The sequence below is a fragment of the Poecilia reticulata genome, linkage group LG16, assembly GCF_000633615.1.
Source record: "Poecilia reticulata strain Guanapo linkage group LG16, Guppy_female_1.0+MT, whole genome shotgun sequence".
NCBI classification, from domain to species: domain Eukaryota; kingdom Metazoa; phylum Chordata; class Actinopteri; order Cyprinodontiformes; family Poeciliidae; genus Poecilia; species Poecilia reticulata.
Window position 1 is genome coordinate 12,208,216 of NC_024346.1, and position 26,507 is coordinate 12,234,722.

General features: G+C 41.6%; 3 protein-coding genes across 6 annotated transcripts in view; all 3 read left to right on the forward strand.

Annotated features, from left to right (window-relative positions):
- Positions 1-1,978, forward strand: nppcl (natriuretic peptide C-like). The gene is made up of 3 exons (XM_008431449.2): positions 1-258; positions 992-1,154; positions 1,309-1,978. The coding sequence occupies exons 2-3, from the start codon at positions 1,056-1,058 to the stop codon at positions 1,630-1,632; spliced, it is 423 nt and encodes a 140-aa protein (XP_008429671.1). The 5' UTR covers positions 1-258; positions 992-1,055; the 3' UTR covers positions 1,633-1,978.
- A 5,033-nt stretch (positions 1,979-7,011) lies between these two features.
- Positions 7,012-12,922, forward strand: gapdh (glyceraldehyde-3-phosphate dehydrogenase). The gene is made up of 12 exons (XM_008431448.1): positions 7,012-7,073; positions 7,421-7,466; positions 8,686-8,785; positions 9,395-9,501; positions 9,629-9,719; positions 11,059-11,174; positions 11,263-11,344; positions 11,426-11,577; positions 11,683-11,761; positions 11,986-12,069; positions 12,361-12,458; positions 12,537-12,922. Exons 2-12 carry the CDS (start codon positions 7,444-7,446, stop codon positions 12,604-12,606), a joined length of 1,002 nt encoding a protein of 333 aa, XP_008429670.1. The 5' UTR covers positions 7,012-7,073; positions 7,421-7,443; the 3' UTR covers positions 12,607-12,922.
- A 1,548-nt stretch (positions 12,923-14,470) lies between these two features.
- The window catches only part of iffo1b (intermediate filament family orphan 1b), a 17,764-nt gene continuing 5,727 nt past the window's right edge, over positions 14,471-26,507 (forward strand). Inside the window, exons 1-8 of one of the 4 annotated variants that reach the window (XM_008431443.2) lie at positions 14,471-15,879; positions 21,980-22,040; positions 22,890-22,985; positions 23,910-24,050; positions 24,132-24,316; positions 24,430-24,556; positions 25,437-25,529; positions 25,876-26,006. In XM_008431443.2, coding sequence (XP_008429665.1) covers positions 14,894-15,879; positions 21,980-22,040; positions 22,890-22,985; positions 23,910-24,050; positions 24,132-24,316; positions 24,430-24,556; positions 25,437-25,529; positions 25,876-26,006 — 1,820 coding nt within the window. In that variant the 5' untranslated portion in view covers positions 14,471-14,893. The remainder of the gene's footprint in view (positions 15,880-21,979; positions 22,041-22,889; positions 22,986-23,909; positions 24,051-24,131; positions 24,317-24,429; positions 24,557-25,436; positions 25,530-25,875; positions 26,007-26,507) is intronic. The other 3 variants (XM_008431445.2, XM_008431446.2, XM_008431447.2) reach the window with 3 other exon arrangements.

The following is a 26,507-nucleotide window of genomic DNA, read 5'->3' on the forward strand; positions in this document are numbered from 1 at the left end:
ATCCCAGCTGAAACCCCAACATTCAGGAGACGGACGCAAGAGCAAGACGATCATCATCATTCTCATCATCAGCATCGTCCTCCCAATTCCATCAGAGCGTGGAATAAAAGAGGAGGAGGAGGAGCCAGCCGAGTGAGAAACTGATGCTCCCAGCAGGTGCCAACAAGTGAGAGGAGCCGAGAGTCCGAGAAGGTGGGAATGGAGAAGAGTCTGTGAGAGGAGAAGACGCCCAGCGCTCCGAGAGAAAACTAACATCAGGTGAGCTTTTCTGCTTTCATCCCTTCATTTTTACTCTTATTGTTCAGTTTTATCTCTTCTTAGTTAGGATTATGTTTATGAAAACTCAATGAAATAAATCTGAGCACAGATATGTGTTAAGTTTGAAAACAAACAAAAGAAACAATTAAAATCACAAAGTCAATCCACAGACAAAATAAAGATGCATTTTGAATGACTACACAGAATATTTCTAACTAAATCACATCAGCTAAAGTTAATGCAGATCACACTATTAAACATATTTTATTTAAATATCTTATGTTTAATTTCTTTTTTCTTGCCTAACTGAACCTGGAATAAAAATATCTTTAATAAGGTCACCTATTTCTTCTTACTACTTTTTGACAGATGGTGTCTATTTGAATTAAAAAAATTTTTTTTTATTAAATCTGGCCACAGCTGTAAATTTAATTGGCTAAAATTTTAGTTTATATGTACATGCAGTAAAGCATTTGTTTTATTCCAAAGCGTAAATCTCTAAAATAAACACTAAAAAATAAAAATGCAAATGAAATGTCTCTTTCTTTGAACCAAATACAATCTTAAATTGCTGAGCCGGACGCAGCCTGTTAGTTCCTGTCACATACGCTACATGCATGACTGTACATTTGTCTCAAAACACACAGAAAATGTGACATCTTGATTAAAAAACATCAAGATATTCATTTTTGAAATTCACAAATGTTTCTCCACATTTTCCCTCGGCATTCAGATCTCTGCAGCAGCAACCAGCACGTTTTCCGGTCCTCATCTCTGCTGCCGTTGTTCCCGCTGCCATGCTGCGCCCCGTGCTGCTGTGCGCCGCTCTGCTCCTCCTGACTCCCTTTGAGGTGACGGAGGCTCGTGCTCTCCATCCTGCTCCTGATGCTGCACAGGTACGCTGGGTGGGAAAACTGGTGGACTGAGGAGACTACAGAGTGGAGCAGTGGAGGAAAATGAAATGTTGTGCTGATTGAATTATTCCCCCTTGTGCACACCCTGAAAATTAGATTTCCTTTTGGGGTTTTTTTCTCCCTTCCCTATGTGTAGTTTCTGGAGCAGTTTCTGGAGCGCTACAATGACCTCCTGACCCTGGACGACTTGGAGAACATGTTGAACAGCCAGCCGGAGGATCAGTCCAGTGCCGCCGCTGCTGCTTCCTCCTCATCCTCCTCCTCTGGGGTCAAAGCAGCTGAGTACCCTAAGTGGGCTGACGTCCAGACACAGCCGGAGACCCCCTGGCTCCGGCTGCTGAAGGGGGCGCTTGCCGTGCAGAGGGATGCAGAACCAGAGAGGTCACGGAGGGGATGGAACAAAGGATGCTTTGGCTTGAAACTGGACCGGATCGGGTCCATGAGCGGACTTGGCTGTTAGTGGAGAGAGGAGAAAAAGATGAGACTGGGCGCAACCTCCTTAGACACACTCACACACAGGCATTCACCTGCAGAAACAGGATGTTTACATGTAGTTTCTCTGTAGTTTGGTGTAATGTGGTTTAAACCAGCGTAGATCAGACGCCTCACACTTCATTCCAGTATTTGAACATCCTAGCTTTGTTCTCATTAAACCCTCACAGTATATGCAGTAAATGTAGGCGCGTTTTGACTTTTCTTGTGTGTAACAAAGACCTGGCGATCCAAAGACGGTGGCACCTGTAAACCCTCTGCAGTTTATTTTTATGTTCACTTATGATTTGCATGAATAAATGGATTTGACATTTGGGGTGTTCTGCTTTCTTGCTCATAGAAATTCAATTCTTGCCCACTCGCAAAGCCCACATGGTTCACTCCCTATTGACACCTGTCATCTCGATTTCTCCTTCAGCGTGGAGATTTGCATCCTCATGACATCTTGTTTTAACTTGATGATTTATTGAATGTTCTTGTGGCTGTTGGAAGAAGTTCACTCCTTCCCCCGTCATTCTGCTGCTTGGACCTGCTGCCACGTCCAAAACGCTTTATTGCACTGCCAACACAGCAAAGTTCCCAACGGGTGGAGGGGGGGGAAATGAAAACGATTTCATGTCCGTGAGACGGAGCTGATGTGGTTCTACGTGGAGAACATGCTTACATATGAGCCTGCCAACAGCGATATGAAGCAAATGTTCTTTTAGAGTACAGACATGAGTCAGTGTGCATATATATATATATATATATAGCTCTGGAAAAAATGAATTCCTCTACTCCCGATTATTCTACATTTCTGAACTCTTCCCACCTTAAAACATTAGTGTTGTTGCTTATAAATGAATGTTTTCTTTGCATCATTTGAGGTCTGAGAGCACTGCATCTTTTTTGTTATTTTGACCATTTTCTGCAAATAAATACTAAAGTTTTGCTTGTATTTTTGGAGACATGTCAGTAGTTCATAGAATAAAATAACAATGTTCATTTTACTCAATCATAAACCTATAACAAGTAAAATCAAAGAAACTGATCATTTTAAGTGGTCTCTTAATTGATCAGGATGACAAACAGAAGACTCATTTGTACCAAACAAAGAATGTTACATTGTACTGTCAAAAAAAAAGGGGGGGGGGGGGGGGGGGTAATAAAAAGTTGGATGTAAAGGAAGTCAATGTTTCAGGACTTTTGCAGTTGTCCAGACAGAAGATCATAAAACTGAATGCTGTTTCTCCATGTTTGGTTCTGATTCTGGGGATGCAAAGCAGACATGAACCTGAAGACCTGAGTTGTCTGGATGGTTGGTATGACGACAACTCAGCCAAAACGTATAAGCTAACGTATTTTAAAGTCTGTCCTCAAAACTACAAGCTCCATCCTCCTGGTTTTAGTGAGAACGTGAGCAGCAGCGTTATGGATCAGCTGCGATTTTCTGATTGCAGTTTGCCATAAAAGCATGAATGAGTTTCTCAAGATATTGTTGGAACACTAGTCTTTTAATTTTGGAAATGCTCTGCAGGTGATAGAAGGCCAACTTTGTAACTGTCCTTATGTGTCTCCAAAGGTTCATGTTTCTGGCCTAATCACTAATAACTAAAGCCGAGTGCTGACTCTTGACTGTTTCTCTTTAGGTCGGAAGAAAATTATTTTAATTTTGTTTTTATTCTCATGGGTAAAGTTACATCCACACATCCATTCCTTTAACTGCTTTATGCATCTTCTCAACACTTGGATGTGTTCATAGTCACCTCGTGACACTTTAATGTAGAGCTACACATCGTCTGCAAAGTTAAGACAACTTCAATTATTTGTGACAACCTAAACTAGAGAAACAGAAGTATTACATAGGAGGAACCCCCATTCTAGCCTTTGGGTTAACCTGCATGTGTCTTTTGTCAACCTCGATGAAACGTTAGCTAGCTACTAACATGACGAACTTAATTTCCAAGATAATTCCCCTGTTTGGTTTAGGTGTGTTTTTGCAGGGGTATCTCAAAACCCATGCAGGAAGCCAGCCTGGAGGAACATTAGTGCCCACATCTGAAATGAGGTCTTGTGGGCAAAATGAGAGAAAATAAAATCCGTTATCAGCTGGCAGGGAAAGTGGATGCCCACACTTTGCCTGCAGCAAAACATAGTAAACAAGAGCCATCCAAGTCTGGAGTGATGATGCTATGCTCTGCAGCCACGGCAGCATGAATATGACTGTAATGAGTCATCGGTTGAAAAAACACATCCCTATGTCCAAATCACAAAATTTAGTTAAGAGTTTCCAAATGAGGATTTTAAAAAGTTTGATGGATGCTGGAAGGAAATTATGCTAACTGAAAAAAGTACAAGCTATAAAGTGTAAGTGTCTAATTTTCTGGATTTGGTGACAGCAGGTCCTGCAGCTTTTAGGCCCAGTTGTTCAAAGCTGAATTATGTTTTGCATATGCAGAACAAAGACGTTATTTCAACATAACTCAACATTTTCACCTTTTCAGACAAGAAAGTTGTGCTTTTTAATTACTTAAAGGTTACGAAATAAGGTAAAAGAAGAAACTAACTTCATGTCTTGTGGACATCAGATCAGTTTGGGTACTTGTCTTTCATGCCACCGAATCAAAACACCCAGAAACTGCAGGGAGACATTTCTGCTATTGATCGTTTGGATGATTCTGTCTTTGTCACGTTGACTTTGCTCATGCTACACCTCACTTCTGATTCGCAACGTCGAATCCCCACTCCATAAAATGAACCTTTCAGATAAATAATGACAAATACTGTGACCGAATAATCTCCCTTTTCATAGATCGGCTGTTTTGTTACTAAAACAAATATTTTAAAAAATGTGGCACACATTTGAATTCGGCCCACCAGAGAGAAGATTGTAGCTTCACCTTTGGCTGCAATTACAGCTGACCGTATTTATCAAGTTTGACCACAGATTCTCAGTTGTATTTTTTTTGCCACTGGGAAGTTCTTACACATAAATATGCTTTAAGTTAAGAAAGATTTTCTTTCCCGAACGACCGACCTTGACGTCGAGTTGGAGTGGCATCTCAGTCCCTGCTGAAGAAAAGCAGCACCAATCATGATGCTGCCACCACCGTCTTCCACAGCACAGATGGTGTGCAATGCAACTAATACGTTTTCCATTACAGATAGCTCTTTGAGTGTCAGCTGAAAAGTTGAATTTTGGTCTGATTTGTACCAAGCAGCTTCTTCCACATGTTTGCTGTGAGTATCTTATTGCAAACAGAAAACCTGATTTCTTCAGCCTGTCAGTTTAGGTCGACGCTCGTTCCATTTTCCCCATGACGGATTGAACAGTGCTTGGGATTTCGCTTTATGATCAAACTCTAACTCTCTGACCTGTCTGCTGTGTTCCTCTGTTTCCATGTTGTTGTTTGTTCACTAACAAACCCCTGAGGCCATCACAGATTAGCTGGATTAATGCAGAGATTAAACATCTGAACTCTCTGGTTGACTTTATTTATTGATTGTGGATACTGTTTTGGGGTCCCATAGTAGAGGAGGCCAGAATTAGAAATGCATGACACCCTTTTCATGTTTTATCGGTAATTTCTAACATTACGTCTATTTCTCCTTACACTTAGCAGTTTTGGCCTTTTTTTATGTGAATTTATCTCATTTAATCCCAATAAAACACATTTTGTGTTTTGTGGTTGTAACATGACAAAACAACAAAGCGTTTAAGCAGAATCAATACTTGGTCTTAAAGGTTAGAAAGGCTGGATCATTTATTCTCCACATGCAGCCTTTAAACCTCAAAGTTGCAATAAAGAGAACTTTGTGGGGTTTTCTACCACAGCACAAGATGGCACTAGAGGACAGTCTGCACACAACTATTTGTTTTCTCACAATGTTGCAATCTGGACATTGTCCCTAATACATGTACGAGGTGTAGAAATAATGCTTTAGCTCGATTTGCATGGGTGCACATTTCATTTTCTACTCTTTGCAACACAATTAAGAGCAGTGGGGTAAAATGGAAATGCTGCCTCGGCATAAAAACCCTGAATCATATTAGGTTTCATTGATAAAACCTTACAAATACTTTTTCTCAACAAAAACGCATCGCTGTTGTAAAACAGAAGGAACATGTGATCTGATTGAGGCTGTACTTACAGTACTCAGTATAACTTGGCTCAAGAGCTGGCTGGCGAGCCGGAGTCTAATCTTAGCCTGACCTTTAATTCCCCTCTTTGACCTTAAGCTGTTAAAGCGGCGGCCAAGACTGGCATGCAGGCACTCAGGGTTGTGGTAGTTCAGCAATGCCAGGACACTGGGCAGCTGCCACGAAACCCACAAAAGGTGTCCAGTTTTAAAGCAGGGTAGTAGCTGGGACACGTCTGCAGAACTCTGCACAAAGACGGAGAATACAAGTTCTCAAATATGATTATTTTATTAGATTTTTCTCCACTTAGATCAAAGCGTGCAGCGGCTGCAAGATGCCACGCCGCTGTCAAAGGTTTCAACTCACAGACCTGGCTTAAACTCACATGGTTATGATTCAGGTTTGACATTTTCTAATCTCCTCTGCAGAGCTTTCTTTTCTGATGTCAACAATGTTGCCAGGAAAGAGAGTCAAAAATAGATGTGGAAGCAGCAGCTGACATGGCTGAGCCTTGTCATGTCTTTGTGTGCAGGGGAAGAGAAGTGAAGCAGTTAATCTGGGAGCAGAAGGCACGATCCCCTTGCACACACCTCCACAGTGCCTCTGCATTCTGACTTTAAAAGAAAAAATAAAACCTCAACTTTCTTCCAATGCATGCTTTCGGGTATTTCTAAATAGCCTCAAAAAAAGCCACAGTTCAACTGAGTAAATGGACTCAGGTACGCTCCTGTGCGCATATGTGAGCGAAATTGAGCAATCGGGTTTCAACTTTTGACTTCTGCAGAGCGGATTGGAGCTGCAGGAAAAGAATAGCAGCAACAGAGTCAGTCAAGTGAAGGGTCATGGTCTTTGGACATTAAATGTCACAGTCAGTAAGACAGAGATTTGATCCCCCCCCCAACCTATTCGTTCGCTCCATGTGGCTGCATTCACTGAGAAGGTCAGCAGGGGACCCCTGTCTTTTTTCAGACCACGATGTGAGGCCTTTAAGGTGTGGCCGTCTAAATCAGGACAGTTGAGACTTCACGACACCTTACGCAAATGAAATAACAGCAATATTCAGGGTTATAATGAGCAGGAGGAAAGGGACGAGGCGGTAGTAACTCAGATAAAAGTGAAGTTTCAAACTGTGCAGTTGACGACCTTGACATTCAGGAGGAGGCGTTGCAAGGATCGTTTCTAAAGGGGCGTGGCTTCAGGGCCTGGTCAATCATAAAAACTCAGTTAAACTTTGCTCTTCCCCCACTCACACCCGGAGTCGCAAGACAGACTGAGTCATCTCACAAGCGGTAAATGCCTCCAAGCAAGTCATTAAAGCGTCTTAGTCAGGAAACTGCAGGAATTTAGCAGGCTGCATGTTTGATTCAATTCACCTGTTGACAGCATGGATGTTCTCAGTTAAATGAGTCTAAAAACTAGATATTTAAACTATAATTTTGTTCATCCCATTGTGTTCTTGCAGAGACTCTTTGCTCTTGGTTCACTTAAATTAAAACTTTTCCTCAGTATTCGGCTGGATTGATTGATTTCTTGTTTTTTCTTATGCAAACATTTAAAAGAAGTTTCTCTTTAGAAAACTACAGTGTGAATTGTAGATATTTGTGGATTAAATGGCTATTTCTGTTTTTTCTTTCAGAGGACTAGACCAACTCAGGCAAAATGGTGAAAGTCGGTATCAATGGGTAAGAGCACTTTTAAACTTGTCTGTAACAAATCACGCCTGGTACCACTTTTAATTAAAACCGCTTTAAGCATGAGCTCACATATACCTATATATGCAAGGACTTATTCGTGTACAGAGATGTTTGTATCGATGCAAAGGTTTGTGCAAACTAAGGAAGAAACTGAAAGATGAGTCTTCTAGTGTGTTGCAAAATAATTGATTTGCGTTCACACACTGGACAGGAAAGTGTCTGTTTCATAAAATGACATGTAGGAAAGAACAGAGGGGTTACTCAAAGAATCTTGCATGTATGTTTTTTTTATTGAGGTCTACTTTTAAATTGCTTAAGTCTCCAAGAAAAATTGCTCTAGATGTGGTTCATTTTTCTACTGATTACATCCGATTCCTAAATCCTGACGGTTGTTTTGTTTAAACATCATGCCACTAGAGGCCAGAGCCCTTGTGGCAGATTAAAAACGATGATTTGCAGCAGCTGAAGCCACAAGTGTTTTCCAATGGAGGACATGCACAGGTGCTCGTGCCTTAAAACTGACCATTGAGTAACTGCTCAGCATGCTTTTCCTGATCTTTGAACTTTGGCCTTCAGCAGATAACATTGTGGGCAGTAATTTCATCATCAGAGGGGTTGTTCGACAGGAGGCTGTTTTTCTTTTTTCCTGCTGATGGAAGCAAACTCGAGTTGCAGAGAACACAGTCTGACGTTGGATCACGAATCTGCTCTTTTTCCTCTACGTGCCTGACTTCCTGTTCCCTGCAGCTGCAGTGTTTAAGCAGGGCATATCGGGCTGGATTTTTGGACCCGGAGGGTTAAAAATTAACCCGGCCATTGATCAAACGTTGCACTGGCGTCACAAGGATTACCACATTTGAGAAACATTTCGACTTTCATCGACAGAACGCGGTCAGAGCCCCTGCAACACACCTCCTCCTGCCCCTCCTCCTGAACTCTGGCCTTTCTTTGACTGCAGTTTCATGTCTCCTGGGGTGTTATCTATATTCCCACATGGAAGAAAGGCCTACACTAGTAGAGTGAACCAGATCCCTCCAGGGTTTTACTGAATGTCAAACTGAATCTCACGGACTAATTTCTGTATTTATATGAAGGTTTTCACCTTTAATTTCACTGAAACCAAAGCAAAACTGGGCAGATTGAGGTGGCATCATGTTGCCATCTAGAGGCCAGACTGAGAAGTGCATTTTTGTTAACCTTTTTACAGATTCGGCCGCATCGGTCGTCTGGTGACCCGTGCTGGTTTCACCAGCAAGAAGGTTGAGATCGTGGCCATCAATGATCCATTCATCGACCTGGAGTACATGGTAGGTCAAAAAATGAGACCCAGGTCACGTCATCATGAACACATGCTGAAGATTTACAAAGTAGAATTAATATTTTTAATGAGCAGTGGTTATTTTTGATATGGCTGACTATGACTCCCTGCTCAGGGCGCCATCATGGCCTTGGGGGAGGAAAAACAACCTAACCAGATGCAGGGAGCTCTTAGCATAAGGGAAGCAATAACAGCATAAATGTAGCAGCGATTACCAGAAAATGAAGAGCAATGGACAAGCAAAATTGACACTTTAGTGGATTATTTTTTAACGCATAAACACACCCATTAAAGAAATTTGAATATTAAGTCCATATATTTCAAGAACTTAAATCACAACAAACGCATTTTATAGATGAATGTTTGAAAATGTTTTCCACTTGCAGCTCATAAAATTAGAATATTGCATCAGACCAATAATAAAAAAAAAATTACAGAAACGTCTTGATGAAAAGTATATTTGATACCTGCTTTAACGTGATCAATTTTCAAAAGCACTTCTAATCTGAAAAATGAGCTTAATTGGATGCATATTCTAATTTACTGAATAGGACTGTATAGCTGTAAAGTTAAATTCTGTCCCTTCTGGTCTTTTCAGGTCTACATGTTCCAGTACGATTCCACTCACGGCCGATTCAAAGGCGAGGTCAAGGCAGAGGGAGACAAGCTGGTCATCGATGGACACAAAATCACAGTCTTCCATGAGTGAGTTCACCTCGCAATTTCATTGTTTGCTTAGTAGTGGAGTACAATTAGGTCTGCACCAAAAAAATGCTCTAAAATTAGCTTAAAGGCGGGAACGGCTGAACTTTTGTTTTGTTTCTTTCTATAGGAGGGACCCAACCAACATCAAATGGGGTGAGGCTGGTGCCGAGTACGTTGTGGAGTCCACTGGTGTGTTCACCACCATTGAGAAGGCCTCCGTAAGTTCCAACCCCTCTTGAGTGTAATGCTGCTTTAGAGATGGAAAATATTTTAATAGTCAGTTACTATGCTTAGAACATGCATGGATAAAATGAAAATAAAAAATTGGAGAATCTCATTGATACTAGGGAAGTACTGTTTTTCCGCTACATGCGCTTGTTTAAGTAGCATGTCAAGAGTTTCATGGGTTTGGGGAAAAGATGAAGGAGGAAGGTTTTGCACATTTGGATGAACTCATGGCATGTCCAGAGCATTTCCCACCTCTGGCCAACACAGATGAGCTGGTGTAGCTGATGGAGGTTTTATAAAGCTCTCATGCTGTAGCAAGCTAGACTCAGGGCCACATTTACTGGATGTAGTGTGGTGGACTACAGCTGATTTTGGTGCCCCCTATTGAACTAGTTCCTTTATTGCATGTAAAACGGGTCACACGTGTAGATAAACTTAAAGGTTTTTGGCTATGTCCCCATGAAAATTTATTTTTCCAAAAATGACCTTTGTATTGGTAGGTTCTTTTTCATTTTTTTCAAAAAACAGGATTTGTGAAGTAGAGTGATTTACACACAAATCCAACAAATTAAGCTCTGTAGGCACAAAACATCCTTTGAAAATTGGAAAATATACAGCATTTACAATCTATTCATTGACAATTTGAGGACCCCAAAACCTAAAAGCCTTGGACTACTGAGGATATAAGTCATTGCTAAAATCTGCCCCCAATTGCATTTTCTTCCTCGGCATGCTATAAAGTTTTGCCGTCTCCACTTGGTGACCATTCATGTTTGAGAACTTTTCTTGGTTTAAACAAAAAAAGTGATTCATATTATCCATTTTCTCTGACCAACCAGCAGATTCTGACGGTAGAGGCTGCATGCCTCTTGGCAGCGTTGCTTGTTAAGTCTTGACTTCTTACACATTAATAGCTACCAGTAAATGAGTCGTTTCAAAGACATTATTTCTCTGAGTGCAAGCATTGCAGTCTCAGTTGGAATATGAAGCCCACTGTCTTTTATGCTCAGATTTTTGTCTGTGGCTAAATTTTTGCATATTTTGATCAAATTAAATGGTAGTAATCATTAACCTGACAAACTGATGTTTCCCTCAGGGTTTTAGGTGCTGCATGTGTCTGTTTAAATCCAAAATGGGTGTTTTGCCTTTAAAGTTATCCATACGGCTTTTGAAATATATTTAAAAAGAGATTAATTCCTAATAAACATGACTACAAAATTGTTCTTTGAGATGTAAAACATTTTTGCAGGGCAATCAGTCCTAGAAAGTTGCTTGGCATTAAACATTTTCTTCTTCTTCTTCTTTCCACACTCCAACACTTTACTTTAGGCTCACTTGAAGGGCGGTGCCAAGAGGGTAATTATCTCTGCCCCCAGCGCTGATGCCCCCATGTTTGTCATGGGCGTCAACCACGAGAAGTATGACAAATCCCTCCAGGTGGTCAGGTGAGGATTATCCATGTGAACAGCAGAATAACTTTCTACCAATTGCTTCAACCAGGCTAATTGTTCTTAAAATGTCTCCCTTTAATAGCAACGCCTCTTGCACAACCAACTGCTTGGCACCACTAGCCAAAGTCATCAATGACAACTTCGGCATCATTGAGGGCCTGATGGTGAGAATTTGACTTCATCCCGGAACATTTGGGCTGACAGAGCTGCTTTAAGCCGCCTCCAATTTTAATCTCCTCGTCCAGAGCACAGTCCACGCCGTCACTGCCACACAGAAGACCGTGGACGGCCCCTCCGGCAAGCTGTGGAGGGACGGTCGCGGTGCCAGCCAGAACATCATCCCCGCCTCCACTGGCGCAGCCAAGGCTGTTGGCAAGGTCATCCCTGAGCTCAACGGGTTGGTCTCCAAAAATGTCTTGCTATTTAATATAGTGCATACCTGTAGCAGATGTGTTGATTTGCTTAAGTGCATCTGTTGTGGTCTGGCTTTGTCATTTTCCAGTAAGCTGACCGGCATGGCTTTCCGTGTCCCCACTCCCAACGTGTCAGTGGTTGATCTGACCGTCCGTCTGGAGAAACCAGTAAGTTGCGGCAAATGGGAATCCCTCTTTATTTTTTATTCCTCAACATAAAAGGAATAGTGATGAACAAAAATGACCTATTGAGTCATTTTACGGCTAAATATTTTGACCATATAAAGAAATCATTTGATTTACATTAAAATTAATAAATGATTGCACTTTGCTCATCCATGTTAAGTTTTCATTTAGTTGCCAAAAGGCTTTAAGTTACTCGTCTTTGACAGGCCAAGTATGATGACATCAAGAAGGTTGTGAAAGCTGCAGCTGAGGGTCCAATGAAGGGCATTCTGGGATACACTGAGCACCAGGTCGGCACACTTTTCTTTTTGTTGGAATCTTGACTTTTGACGAAGTATGGTGAATCTGATTACCTTATAATGTTGGGTCAGATTTACTCAATAAATTAGGAAAGATGGCTGATCTCTCTTGTTGCAGTTTCAGCTGACAAGGCCAATGGGTCATGAATCCCAAAAGAGCAAAATATGAGCCAAATGTTCCTACTGCACCCAAAGGAATATCCTCCAAATGTAATTTAAATATTTCTTAATCTTTCTGATGAGAGTTGATTTGCTCACTTTGTCCTCTTTGCTCTCCTGCAGGTCGTCTCCTCAGACTTCAACGGCGATTCTCACTCCTCCATCTTTGATGCTGGCGCTGGCATCGCCCTCAATGACAACTTTGTCAAGCTCGTTTCATGGTGCGCCTTTAGCAAAACCTGACTAACCTGCATCTCTACTACCCACAATGCTTATGACTCCTTTCCCTCTGCTTTAAGGTACGACAACGAGTTCGGCTACAGCAACCGCGTCTGCGACCTCATGGCCCACATGGCCTCTAAGGAGTAAAGCAACCAGCTGACTGGCCGTCGCTGTGTTGCTTTCATTCTCCTTTCTATACAGAGTTATAAATGTACAAGATGTATGATCTGTGACTCTGCCTAGTTCCATCAGATGGTCGACCCCTACCATCGTCACATGCCTGAGGAAACATCCCACATGACAAACGAGTTAATCTGTTGACCAATTCTTTCTTTTTTTTTTTGTATTTGGTAAACTCCCTGTTCTGTTCTTGTGTTGGATGGAGTGAAGGTGTGGAAGTTCTCCTGTCTGCAGTGGTCTAGAGCTGCAGTCCGTGGTGAAATAAAGTCCTTTGTTTGTGAGATTTAAGGCTTTCTGTGTCCTTTCTTGTTGCTACGCAGTTTAAAATGATCCTCCACCTCCAACTTAACCCCGTTTCTCCTGCAATCTATACATTTTGTTCAAATTCAAGATGAGATGGTTATTTACACAAAGCCATTCACCAGCTCTTTGGTGTGGCGAGGAAACTATCATAATCTTGAATGTGTCTCATCTAAAAGTCTCTGTATTAGCAGGACTTGCAATTATGTGTTCAGTGTCAAATGCAAAGGCAGGCGATGCTGGAGGCGTGTTCTTCCTTACTACTGTCATGCAATAGTGTGGGAGGAATTTGAATGTGCAGATTATGTGCAGCAAGGTTTTAATTTCTTTACAATGAGTAAAAATGTGTGAACAGAGTCTTGCACGGATTTAAAAAAAACACAAATTTTAGGTACCTTGTTTTGGCATCTGGACATTTTTTTTTTTTACTATTCTGGCTTTGCATGCAAGTTTGCTTAGATTTAATTTGGTGTTCTTGTCCTTTTCGAAATCTTAAAGTGCTTTTGTAATGACGAAGCTCAAACAGAAACTGTACCAGATCTACAGAACATCAGTCTGAATGTGTCATTTCACAAACTTTCCTATTTCACTACAGCTCAAAATTAAATTTTTTTTTCCACCTTTTAAATCTTTTGAAATGGAACCACATTTTCCCAATCTGAAAAAATGAAATGGTTGTTCAAACTTATTGCTATGAGAAATGTATCCAAATTTTCAAAATGATGCATTTAATTAGACTATTGAGTAAAAACTCCAAGCTAAATTTGACAAGTTATGTGTTGCACAAAAGGGACTGCTTGTCCCTGGCCCATCATGAGTCCAAAGCATACTTGGTCCATTCACATTTTTTCATACATATGAAACAAATGCTCATTTTACAAGATCCTTAAAATAAATCGACTCAATTGGTGTGACAACTGTCTAAAAAATGCAAAATAAGATCCATGAAGAAATGGAGCTGTTGAGAATGACAACTGTGTTGAAAATGGTTTGTGCTAGAATCAGCTGTAACCAAAATAAAAATAGAGAACAGGCCTTCAACAGAATTTCTTCGAGCATTTCCCTGATTTCCCCACAGCATGATATTGCCACTACGTGTCACTGAGAGGGCGGTGTGTTTATTTTGGGAAACATATAAACATATTGTCAAAACATGTCTGTCAAAAACATTCAACTTTGAACTCATCTGATCAGAACTGCCAATTTATCTCCAGTAATGACTTTTCCTGCCTCTCTTCCAGTTGTGCCAAACTATTTTCCATCGATAAAGTAGAGTTTTGTGAGACGTTCAAAGCTCTGAATATGTTTAAAATATTATTTATGGTGAGATGTGAAAGAAACTGATCGTAGTGGATTAAAGGGGTCTAGATACAAAAGTAGAATATATTTTTTTAAGGTTTCTAAAATCATGTATCAATACATCAAATCACGTTGAAGTTTGTGGCTGTAACGGGTCATGATGAATGAGGGGCAAAAACACTGAGCGCCGCTGAGCTTTGTGGGCTTCTATTCGTGTATTTACGGTAGGAGGATCCTCCAATCCCGCAGCACTTGCTCCTGCTTGCGGTTACATCTCCCAGACTGAACACCATTAACGCGGAGAAGCTGGATTTGTTTGTTGTTCATTCATCCTCTGCGTTTTTTCCGCTTCACTTCATTCGGTTTATTTTGCAGCTCATCTCTTCGGCGTTTGGTGGAGTCTACCTCTGCTGGGTTTCGGCTCCATATTTGCTGTTGTCGTTGTGGACCGTCAGAGATCAGGGATCCAGCAGCAGCAGCAGAAACAGCCGACGTTAAGTCCTCCGGGCTTTAAGGATCAGGTTTTTATTTATAAACGCTTTACATAATCAGGTAAAACAGTGGTGGTTTTACGCTGCGTCTGCGCGCTGCGGTTAAGTGAAGTTTATCTTGAAATATTATTCTGCTGTAGCAAGACATTTCTCCTCCCGAGTTCATGCCAGATCTGCAGCGCTTTAGTTTTAAGTACCATAGCATGAATCCTTTGTTGGGGGCCAACACGCATCTCCAGCAGCACCCCCAGCAGAGCCAGGCCCCCGGACACCCGGACTCCCCCTCCGCCCTCCTTCCCGAAGCCGCGTTCGGCGCACCGGACCCGGCGTCTCTTCTCCTGGGTGATCAGGCCGCCCCGGGGCCCGATCAGCCGGGACATCCGCAGACCTCCCCTTACCTCCACCACACCCACAGCGGCCCCTACCAGCACCGCGCAGCCCCGCAGCAGCCGCCGCCGCAGCAGCAGCCGCACCCCCCTGCAGCCATGGCCCTCAGGAACGACCTGGGCTCTAACATCAGCGTACTCAAGACCCTCAACCTGAGGTTCCGATGCTTTCTGGCCAAAGTACACGAACTGGAGCGCAGGAATAAGATACTGGAAAAGCAGCTGCAGCAGGCGCTGGATGCCAACAAGGGCTGTCAGAGTGGATGCTGTGAGAACAAGCTGCACACCCAGGAGGCCGGGGTGCAGACGGGGTTTGTAGGGACCATCCCGCTCAGGCCGGGCTCTCTTCCCTTCCACAACACCAACAACTCAGCAAGGAGGCCCACGAGCCTGTTCCCACCTTCATTTGCAACAACCTACCCACCAGCAGGCTCTGAAAACTCCAGCTCTACCCAAACCAGTGGCACCTGTAACCCAGCCATCACCATCAGCCAGGCCTCGCCGTGTGTGGACTCTCCAGGGTCGAATAAAACAACCCAGAGCTGCTCCACCAACCCTCCTCCACGTTTCCTCCCGGGGACCATCTGGTCTTACAACCACACTCGTAAGTTTGGCCCCGGGGCAGAGCGCCTGCCAAGCCCCGGGGTGTCCTGGATGCACCCGGATGGAGTCGGGGTCCAGATTGACACCATCACCCCAGAGATTCGAGCGCTCTACAACGTCCTGGCCAAGGTGAAGCGAGAGAGAGACGAGTTCAAACGCAGGTAAACGGACTAAAACACTTTTATTTAACTGTTCTACTACAAACCCTCTCATTGCAGAAGTATTTCTTGAGTGTTTTTTTTTTTTTTCATGGTCTTCATTGGATGAGTGAGCAGGACTGCTAAGCAGCTGCAGATCAGCTTTCTTCAGCAGGAGACAGCTGATCTGCAGAGTCAGCACAAAACCTGCCCATCCTGCACCTCCAGCTTGGTCTGCATTCACCTCATGCTTTCAGCACAGGGGCAGGTGCTGCTGCCACATATGCCCTGGGAAATAAATGCACATGTGAGGAGCTAAATATAAATCTGACTGACTGTTAGGACTGCAGAAAGGCCAGGTGGTGGCACTCATTTCCTAAAATGCAGCCGAAGTTTATTGTTATTGAGTCAGTGATGCAACAGAGGCCGCTTCTGCTTCTTTTAGCTTATTGCTGGTTAGAATTCTTCATCTCTGTTGCTTTAACGGTTTAATCAGCTAAATGTCACCATCATCATCATCATCATCATGATCATGTGGGCCAGATTTAGGCCACGGCTGTGAGATGACATCACTCTGCAATGTTCCTCTCAGAACAACAGCTTACTGCTGCAATGCGTTCAGTGTGACTTTCCCTTTAAGAGGATTTAGTCATATGGGATTCTGCTGAAACAGTATAAGTTGTTAATATCTAACCTGCGGTATATAACTCTTAAAGCATCTTGGTTTAGTATAAATTCAGATTAGTGAGAAGTATCTGTTATCAGATGTTCTTCTGTGGACTCTAACAATTCATACTTTTTTTTTTTTGAGAAGTTGAACTGCATACCTTTTGCGGAGATGCTGAAAGGAGTTTTAAACTGTGGCGTTTCAGAGTGGTGTTGAGTTTGCAGCTACATTATGTAGATCTGTTGGTGTCAGAGACTGAAGGTGAAGCAGCCATGGGCGATAAAGTTTTATCACAATATTTTGCAACAATAAAAGTGACAATAAGAACTTTTTATTACTAGAACACCAGTCAGATAAAGACGTGTGACTTACATCACTAAGCTGCTCACAGTAACCGCATTTAACCATATGTTTTAAGATTATTGATATTCTCATTGAACAAAAGGGGGGAAAGTAGTAAAACGAACAATCTCAATCAATACGGACAGTTTTGGCGGAGTACAAGCGTCATTACTTAGAGTTTGTCGTGACAACTACAAACCAAAATTCTTGTCATTGCTAGAAATATATCACGATAAATGATGGACGATATGAAAGCGCCCACCCCTCAGGTGAAGCTAACGGCTAATCCAGGAGGAGCCAAGACCAAATCAGACTTCTAATGTCTTAAAACAACTTTTAATAAAAAAATATTTCTGCAAGCTCTATTTTTTTGACCCATAAACTGTTACACTTAATGTTGGACAGAGGCCAATGATTACACAGGAAATGCAGTGCGTCACCAATTAGCATTCTGCATCAAACACCTTCTGATGATTGAGTATGCAAAACATCTCTGGTTGGAGTAACTGATGGTAAAGGAAGCAATAAAATGTACGGTAATAAAATAGATTTCACCTAAATAACTATCACATATTAGCTTTTTAAGCCACTTCAATTGTTATTGTATTGATGTTCATGGAAATTATGGATCTCCAGGTGCAGCCGATGAACTTTATTGTGCACTGGTTCACCGTTAGGTGTGAAGCAGCCAGTCTGAGACCATAAAGTATCATCTTCTCCCTCCAAGTCAGAGGACCGTTTGCTGTTGCACCTACAGGATCCGATTGAGAGCAACGTCATGAAATATGTCTCATCCAGTTGTTGTTTGACCTTTTCCCTGTTTTGCTCTGTGTGTTTATGAAGGATCACAGTGCATGGAGGCAATCTAAACACGCTAATATCGCTCATCCCTGTATCTCGGAAAACAAGTGCTCTAATAATGTCACCTTAATGCGACGCCACTGTTTTAGACATCCAGTGGTGTTTGTGAGGGCTTTAGATTTAACACCACCATTAAAAACCCAGAAGTTTTCAAAAACTGAGTCAGAAAGGTTTTTTGTAGACTTAGTGGAAAATAATCAGCTCTGAGAGCCGCTGAAAGCAGAGCATTGGCCTACTTAAACTGAGTAATGATGCCAATTCGACATTTTATTTTAGTTAAAGCTCTGTAGTTTTGCAGATTTTAGTTGATGGATCAAAAACAAAAATAAAAACAATTAATTTTAGAAATGCTGCTTACATTTGATTGCCTGCCCAATAAAATTGTTTCTTTTCTCTGTTCTAGCAGCAAACCAGTAATGGGTTAGTACTGTTTTTTTAGGGCAAGAGGCCCGGAGTTCATCTTGGTGGAGACACCAAGAACTGAGGCTAAGTAGGTGCTAGAAGCAGTTAATCACTGGATCCAGGTTGGTTTCTGGGGAAAACCAACCAATCCCATTCAGCCAGAAGGCATTCCCGTCTGGCTGAATGGGAATGCCTTGGAATCCTCCAAGGCATTGCAGGAACTTTTGCATGTATTGCTTTTTTAATACAACTGGAAACACTTCACTGTACGTGTTTCACACAGGAAGGTTAATGGTAATGCACTCATCCCCTGTAAATAATTACTTCTTTGCTATAAATCATCCAGTGTAAATGGATGAAAATTTAAAGTTTGGAAAGAGAGTGTTAGCATAAACCGTCATGATGCCGCAGGCTTTTTTTTAAATTATTTTTTTTATAATTTTGGCTGTGTCCCTTGTGCATTTTGGGTTTTGTTTGTTTAGGATTTTTTTAGGTGCTGCAGAGAAATGTTAATTTTAAATCCATTTAATGAACAATAAAATAGCCTAACTTCAAGAGGCTAAAGGTCTGAGCAGCCTGTAGCTTTAGCACAAAAGCATAGCTAACCTGGATCTATGCTGAATAAAGATGAGAAGAGAGTCATCTACATTCTGCTTCTCACTTTCTAACAGGACAGAAATATCTCTTTATAGTTCGTGAATGAAAAAGACACGGCATCAACCTCCTATTTCTGGAGGTAATACACCTTTAAATCCTCGTTTTCAGTGTGGGACACAGTTAGTTATTGTCTTCTCTGAGTGACCTTCAGCAGGCCTCATGTTCCTGCGCACTCGTCACCGCATGCCCTCGCATTGTGTCCGAGCGATCAGCGCTGCATTCTTCAGAGACCATCCCAGCCGCGTGATAGAGGCTCTTTGTGGACGAGGCGGAGGGACGACTGCATCCGCTCAGGAATGCGACGCTGCTCCGACTCCTGCTTTCTTTGCAAATCGAGACTATAGACACTGAATTAAGCACGTGTCCAACTGAGACAATAAATGAATCAGTGTCTGTGCATCTGATGAGATCCTTTAAATGTCTCCAATTGTGACGTTATTCGTCATTTCCAAATAGAAGCGAGGTTGCACTGATCAAAGCCTCTGTCATCCGTGTCTTGTTGTTTTTCATGTAACTCATCTTCCACTTTTACTTCTCAGTCGGTGCCCCTCGCCTCCCTCCTCTTTTGTAACCACACTCTCTCTCTTCTTACCTTTACACGAGCAAACCTGAAGCAGACATCCCACTTCCTCTCCTTTGCTCACACTTTCTTCCATTGCGCAGTACCCCCCCCCTCCCTCCCCCCACACACACACTGTATCTGCAATGCAGCATGCTCTGCAAAGCTGTAGCAGCTAAAAGGAGGGGGCCTCAGCACTCCTCGACTTTGTGCACCTCGCCCATCGAGCAAGCGTCCCCCCCTTCAACGCCTGGAGCCCCCTCTGCTTCATGACTCAGATCCTTTCAGATTTAGTATTCCCTGATGGGTTTGCCGTTTTGCAGCGTTCTGCAAGAGTTTTTAGCAGAATGCAGAGTGTGGATTTTCCCCTCATGAGTGGATGGTATAAGACCACATTTTCGTCTCGCAGCTTTTAAGTGTATTAAAGTTAAGATTTGTGAGTCAGTCATGTGAGCAGCTGCATGCGAATCATCTGTCAGGAAGTCAGCAAAGTGCTTAGTTTACTTCTCACACGTTTCCCCGCAAACGATTCAGCTGTTTGCTTTTTGTGCAGCATGAAAGCAAAGTTAGTTGTTAGACTTGTTCCTTTCTTTTTAGAAATCTTTGTATTTTATCTTGAAATTATATTACTTCAGTGTCAAAATAAATTGGTCTTTATGAAGAGGTCTTAGGATGGTGTTTTAAAACCATGAGTCAAAAATTGATAGATACCAAAGCAGATAAAACTAAAAAAAATAAAAAATAATAATAATTTCTGACTTTATTTCTTCAAAGTTTTCCTTCATTTGTTACCCACAAACCAAGTGATGTCTTTCAGACCCTAGAACACATGTAGGAAAAACTTTCTGACAGTAAAAGTTTTTCCTTCTCAGTAATTTTTGCCTTTCCTTTACACCTGAGGGACAAAGGAGTCGCTTTGAGTCAATTATAGCATGCAAGCCTAATAATTGCCTTTCAAAATCAAAAATAGCTCGTCAACTTTTACAAGTTTTTTTCTTATTACAGCTACCAACTTCAATAAAAAATATTTCCACTTTTAAAATGCAGAAAAAACGATTTCCTCTTCTTTCCATCCGCCTGTCATCCGATTCAAACCTGGGACCTTCAAGGCAACAGCTCTGCACTGAAACCTTTGTTTTCATTTCTTCACAAATGCAAATCTTAAAAGTTTTGATTTGTATTCAGTTCTCCTGAGTCAAAACGTTTGTAGAACCACCTTTTGCTGCAATTGCATCTGCAAGCCTTTTGAGCACATTTGCAGACGGATGTTTTTACCCATTGTTTATTTTGGATTAGCTCAGACTCAGTCAGACGGGACAGAGAGGATCTCCTAACTCTAGTTTTCATGTCTTGCCCCAGATCTTCTATTGGATTCAGGGCTTGACTTTGACTAAATGTACAGGTTTTCCTCCAGACAGCAACATTTTCTGCTGTAGTTTCCTCCAGCTGCAGCATATTTGCCGTGTCTCCTACATCCTACATGGATGTACTCTTAAGATGCCATTCTAATGAAAACGGCTGATTTGTGGATTCTAGGCTTGGTGTTCTATTGAAAATCTTTGCAGCTCCTGCAGAGCCACTGTGGGCCTTTTGGCTGCTTTCCTGAATAATCTTGTTGGTGGTCATAACTTGGTCTGACCACCAACATCTCTCTTCAAATCCTGGGGTGTTATTTTCTAGCCCAACCCTCCTTTTAAACTTATAAACATCTGTGTTCCTTGGTCTTTGTGATGCTCTTTGATCTTTAATGTTCTCTAATAAACCAGAACATCTGGATTTACTCGCATTGAATTATACACAGATAAACAGGTTTAAAAATTAGGAGACTTGTCAAGTTAAGTAGAAGCACTGTAATTTGTTTAGGGCTGCTGAATAAGATGGTTACCACCCCCTTCAGGTTTTTATTTGCAAAAACTGTTGCTAGCACCACATCTTTGTGTTGTTTTATCAAATAAATGTCTAAACAAACACACTGAAGTTGATGTTTACAAGGCGTTGTCGCTGCTTTTCCAAATTTGACGGAATGACGGATCTTGACGTGATGCCGTTTGACCACTTGCATAAAATTTTCTGTCACATACAGATTCCTCCATCAGTAACTACATATGGAGCCATAAGCAAATCTTCTGCAAGCTCAGTTGTTAAACATCTATTTAAACATTCGATATTTCTCTGCTCATCTTGCAGAGGAGAGATGAGCTAAAACTCGTTTTAAATCTAATTATCATCACATAATTTATAAAAAAAAAATAATAATGTTTGACTTGAAAAAAACAGATTCTTCCTACCTTTGATATTTATTTGTGAATAACAAATGGTAGAGATCCTTCTTTAGATGTACAACGTTGAATGCTTTAGGCGAGGGCAGTTTTCCGTCAGCTGGTTCAGAGGCCTCCAGCTGTGCAGCTTTAGGAAATGTTCCCTCTGTTGCATTATGTCTGCTATGGCATGTGCTGTAATGTTTCTCATAGACAAAATTTTGAATAGATGCTGAGCAACCTCATGGAATATTTGAGGACTGATAGTTTACGTCAAAGATGGCGCAAAGACATGCACTTTTATATTTGTCTGGAGTAAGATGCAGGAGTACAGACTGTCTGAAACTCCTACTCACCCTGACACATGTGTGTTTTTAGATGGGAGGAAGAATACACAATGAGGATGGACCTGCAGCAGAAGATTGCAGATCTTCAAGAGGTAACACTGTCTGGCAAAAGTTCCTGCATGGCTATATATATATATATATATATATATTTTTTTTTACCATGAAAACTTTAACTGAAGGAACTTGGTTGTTGTAGTTACAGGAAATGTAAGGCAAATCCTGGTAAAAGTCGTGTTGGCACCAATCTTCACTTTGAAATGCCAGCTTTCTGTTTTTCTGTAATATAATTAATTTGAATTGATTTATTGAACTGATTTATTGGTTGGAATGATTGTACACAGCTGCAGGATGAATGTGATGAGCAAGAACCGTCACCCCCTTTCTCAGCCACTCATAATTTCCTTAGTAGTACTTACTGATGCATGCTGCAGCCACTGATCTCTGCTAATTATTCATTTTTAAATCAGTTAACATCTTTTTCAAAAGAAGGCATTTTCACAGAGGAAGTCCCTCTACTAAATTAGATACTTACCTCTCTGTGTGTTAGACTGCCTTATTTGTACTTCCTGCAGTTGTGCTTCGATCTACGCACATTATGTCTTTGGTTTCCTGTGTGTGCATGCTTTTTTATACCTACATGCAGCACTGCCAGGAATCTTTACCTTGACCCCATTTACATGGCAGCTGTACACAGCCGGATCGACCGCAAACAGCAAAAAACACAACTCCAGAGAGATAAGAGCCTGACCATCGTCGCTGCGCACCTAAACAAGTTAGAGGAAAAACTTGTCTAGACTTTCCCAAAACCCAACCAGCATCTGGAGTGTCACTGAACGCTCTGCAGAAGAAAAGAAGCTGTTTTAAAGTGTCGTGTCTTACAGCCGGACGTCTCTGCGGGTGTTTTCATGAATCTTGTTTTCTGGTTACTGTTCTGTGAGCAGGACCTGCAGGAGAGTGAAGGCTGTCAGGACGAGCTGGCTCTCAGGGTGCAGCACCTGAAGGCGGAGCTGGTTCTCTTCAAAGGCCTCATGAGCAATGTGAGCGGAGTGAACGCAGTCACAACATGACCATCACTTTCATTGTAGCGCCAGTAAACGCTTTCTCATTTGACAGACTGCAGCTTCTCCTATATGAAAATATGCAAATTTATTATTCATTATCTTTAGTCGTTTCCGGTAAGATTCTTAACGACGAAATAAATTCTGTGAATGATCGCTTAGCGTTCCAAATTCTTAGCCTTGACGTATTTATACCTCTTTAATTGTTTGTGTGTTTGCAGCACAAACGTGAACGCATTTCATGTGGTAGATCAACAAAAAGGTGGAACACATGAAAAGATTGTTTTAAAAACTGGCTGAAAATACAACCAATGTCATATATTTCACTCTGTGAACAACAATGTTTAAATCTCCTCACCGATTCTGAATCTGCCCAAAAATAAAAACACAAAGTTGAGGAGTGAAAAGAGAAAATGAGTGAAGCAGCATTTTCAGTTGAAGCAACACCAGTTGGGCTGTTTTTCATAAATAAAAAAAATTATTTATTGATCAACTGATCAATAAATACCATCTGATATGAAACCCTGATATTGTGACATGTTTTTCAGCCATAATTTTAGTAATTTAAGTTAAACATAACTCCTACTCACCCTGACACGCCACACTTTTCAGATCAGATTTCTATACATTGTTGGAAACCATGTGTGATTTAACTTCCACTTCACATTTATGCACTTCTTGTTGTTTTATCTCTGAAGAGTCCAATAGATGTATTGAAGTTTTTAGTTACAAAAAGACAAAATGTGAAAAAATAAAACATAAACAATCAGCTGTGTTTGAATACATTTTTAAGGTGCTGTGATTATACTTCAGCAATAATCTAGTGGAAGATGTTTTAGTTGGCTCTCCTGCTGTGTCTTTTTCTTCCCCCTTGATTTTGGAACCTGATTCTGTCCTCTGCAGAATTTGTCTGAGTTGGACACCAAAATCCAGGAGAAAGCCATGAAAGTGGACATGGACATCTGCAGACGAATCGACATCACTGCTCGGCTGTGTGACGTCGCGCAGCAGAGGAACTGTGAAGACGTGATCCAAATGTACCAGGTATTCGGCCCATTTGCTTTCACTTAGCAAACGTCGACTGAGTTTGATCTCCTGATCTTAATCTTGTTAATGTCACTGCAGGTTCCAAACAACCAATCATCTCTGAGTATCCGGCGCAAGCCGACGCCCCTGTCCTTTAACGGGAGCGAATGTGATGAACCCGTCAGCAGCTCTGAAGGCGAAGTGGGCGTGGCTAAAGAAGAGGAGCACTTTGGGTCTTCAGCCAGTCAGATCAACGAGGAGATGCAGAGGATGCTGACTCAGCTGTTAGTGGTCTGCTTTTAACCACAACGACAATTATCTGATAATAGTTCAGTCTGGTTTTATTAACCACTAAATGCACGTGTGTGTTTATGTTGTGTTTATGTTGTCGTCACAGACGTGAATGTGAGTTTGAGGACGACTGCGACAGTCTGGCCTGGGAGGAGACTGAGGAGACTCTGCTTCTTTGGGAGGATTTCCCAGGATGCACTCTGCCTCCAGATCCGACCCATCCCCCAGGAGAGGTAAGCTGTACCAATGCGAGTTACGTTTAGAAAACGATCCTGCAGCGTCAGCCCGAATATATGATGCCTCGATGAAAAATGTTCAGTTTCAAAGCACAATCAAAATAACAACACTCTTTAGTGATGAAAGTAGGGCTGAAAAAGACTGAAAAGCTGCCAAAGTGCAAATAAAAACTTTGATAGGCCTTCAGAAAGTTTTCATATCTGTACAAATCAAGATTGTTTAAAAAAAAAAAAAGAGAAAAAACAAAGAACAAATGATACAGGGGTCAGTTTATGTCTGGCGCGCTTAAAATCTATCTTCACATTTTGGTATGAATCTCTCCATATTATAATATTCAAACAGTATTACTTTTTTATGCAGTTTCATTAAATAAACAGTTTTAAGCACAACTGATACTGAGGAGATTAATTTGTTTTTGTTTAGTATTATGAAAATCATCGGTGCTTTTCTGCTCTTGCCAGATTGTGTCTGTGACATCAGGGCTTAAAAAAGCTTTGTATGTTGAAGTTTTTCAATGTTTCTTAAGCTCCTGATGTCGTTTGATGTCTCTCCTAACACCAGGACAGTTTCAGTACCGAGACGTTTACAACCTTTCTTGTTCGTTTGTTCACAAAAAACAACAAAAAAAAAAAAATGCATGTAGGTGTTAGATTTCATTCAGCAGCTGCTTCATTGTGGAATAGTCTGCTTGAAACGAACAGCTGTGCTAGTCAGTGAAATCTGAGCATAAAACAACCATGAAGCTATGGTTGGACTGTTGTCTCTCCTGTGTCGGATAATTCAACAACAGGCTCATTTTATGCTTACTACATTTTATCATCTCTACATATTTATTTTCATGTTCTCAAACTGTTGCTGCTCTGTGTTTGTCTGTGGGAGGAGGACTGTCTGGAAAAGGTGATTAATGACACAGAGTGTCTGTTCAAGTCCCGCGAGAAGGAATACCAAGAGACAATTGACCAGATTGAGGTCAGACATTTTTTAAACTTAAATAAGATTCCTGCCCGTGTGTGTGTTACCTTTGTTCTTTCATTTCTTTTCCTTTTATTTACTTACATTCTCACCTCATCTGAACAGTGATCTAACACAGCTTTTCATATGTTCATGAACGTGTTGCATGCACATTTGGAAGTTGCGCTGTAAAGTCTTAAAACGGAGACCGATGAAACGTTTTTCTGATTTTTAATTTGACTAATAATGCTGGGTTTTGAATCCTGTATTTTCTAATCTTTAGCACGTGAAAAACTTTGTAAAGTCGGACTAAACATCCCTGTCTGTGATTTTATGGATTTGAGTCTTTTGGATGTGTTTCCAGCTGGAACTGGCCACGGCCAAGAGCGACATGAACCGACACCTGCATGAGTACATGGAGATGTGCTCGATGAAGAGAGGCCTGGACGTTCAGATGGAGACCTGCAGGAGGCTCATCACTCAGAGTGGAGACAGGTACAAACACACTCTCACATCACTCTCACATCACACTCACGTTACTCTCACATCACACTCACGTTACTCTCACATCACACTCACGTTACTCTCACATCACACTCGCATCACACTCGCATCACACTCGCATCACACTCACATCACTCTCACATCACACTCATGTCACTCTCACATTACACTTGCATCACACTCACATCACACTCGCATCACTCTCGCATCACACTCATGTCACTCTCACGTCACATTCACGTCACTCTCACGTCACACTCAAGTCACTCACGTCACACTCACATCATACTCACGTCATATTCACGTCTCTCTCACATCACTCTCACATCACACTTGCCTCACACTCACGTCACACTCATGTCACTCTCACGTCACTCTCACGTCACTCTCATCACATTAGCATTTTTATATTTTTAGAGCTTTTCAGGTTCCCTATTTACGACATTTGTTAAGTTTTAAGCTGTTATAATGTTTGTCAATCCTGACTTTATA

Coding starts and splice junctions, on each gene's coding strand:
- gapdh (XM_008431448.1), top strand. CDS start 7,444: ATGGTGAAAGTCGGTATCAATGG. Junction 8,786..9,394: donor TCATCGACCTGGAGTACATG/GTAGGTCAAAAA, acceptor TGGTCTTTTCAG/GTCTACATGTTCCAGTACGA. Junction 12,070..12,360: donor TGGGATACACTGAGCACCAG/GTCGGCACACTT, acceptor GCTCTCCTGCAG/GTCGTCTCCTCAGACTTCAA.
- nppcl (XM_008431449.2), top strand. CDS start 1,056: ATGCTGCGCCCCGTGCTGCTGTGCGCCGCTCTGCTCCTCCTGACTCCC. Junction 1,155..1,308: donor CTGCTCCTGATGCTGCACAG/GTACGCTGGGTG, acceptor CCCTATGTGTAG/TTTCTGGAGCAGTTTCTGGA.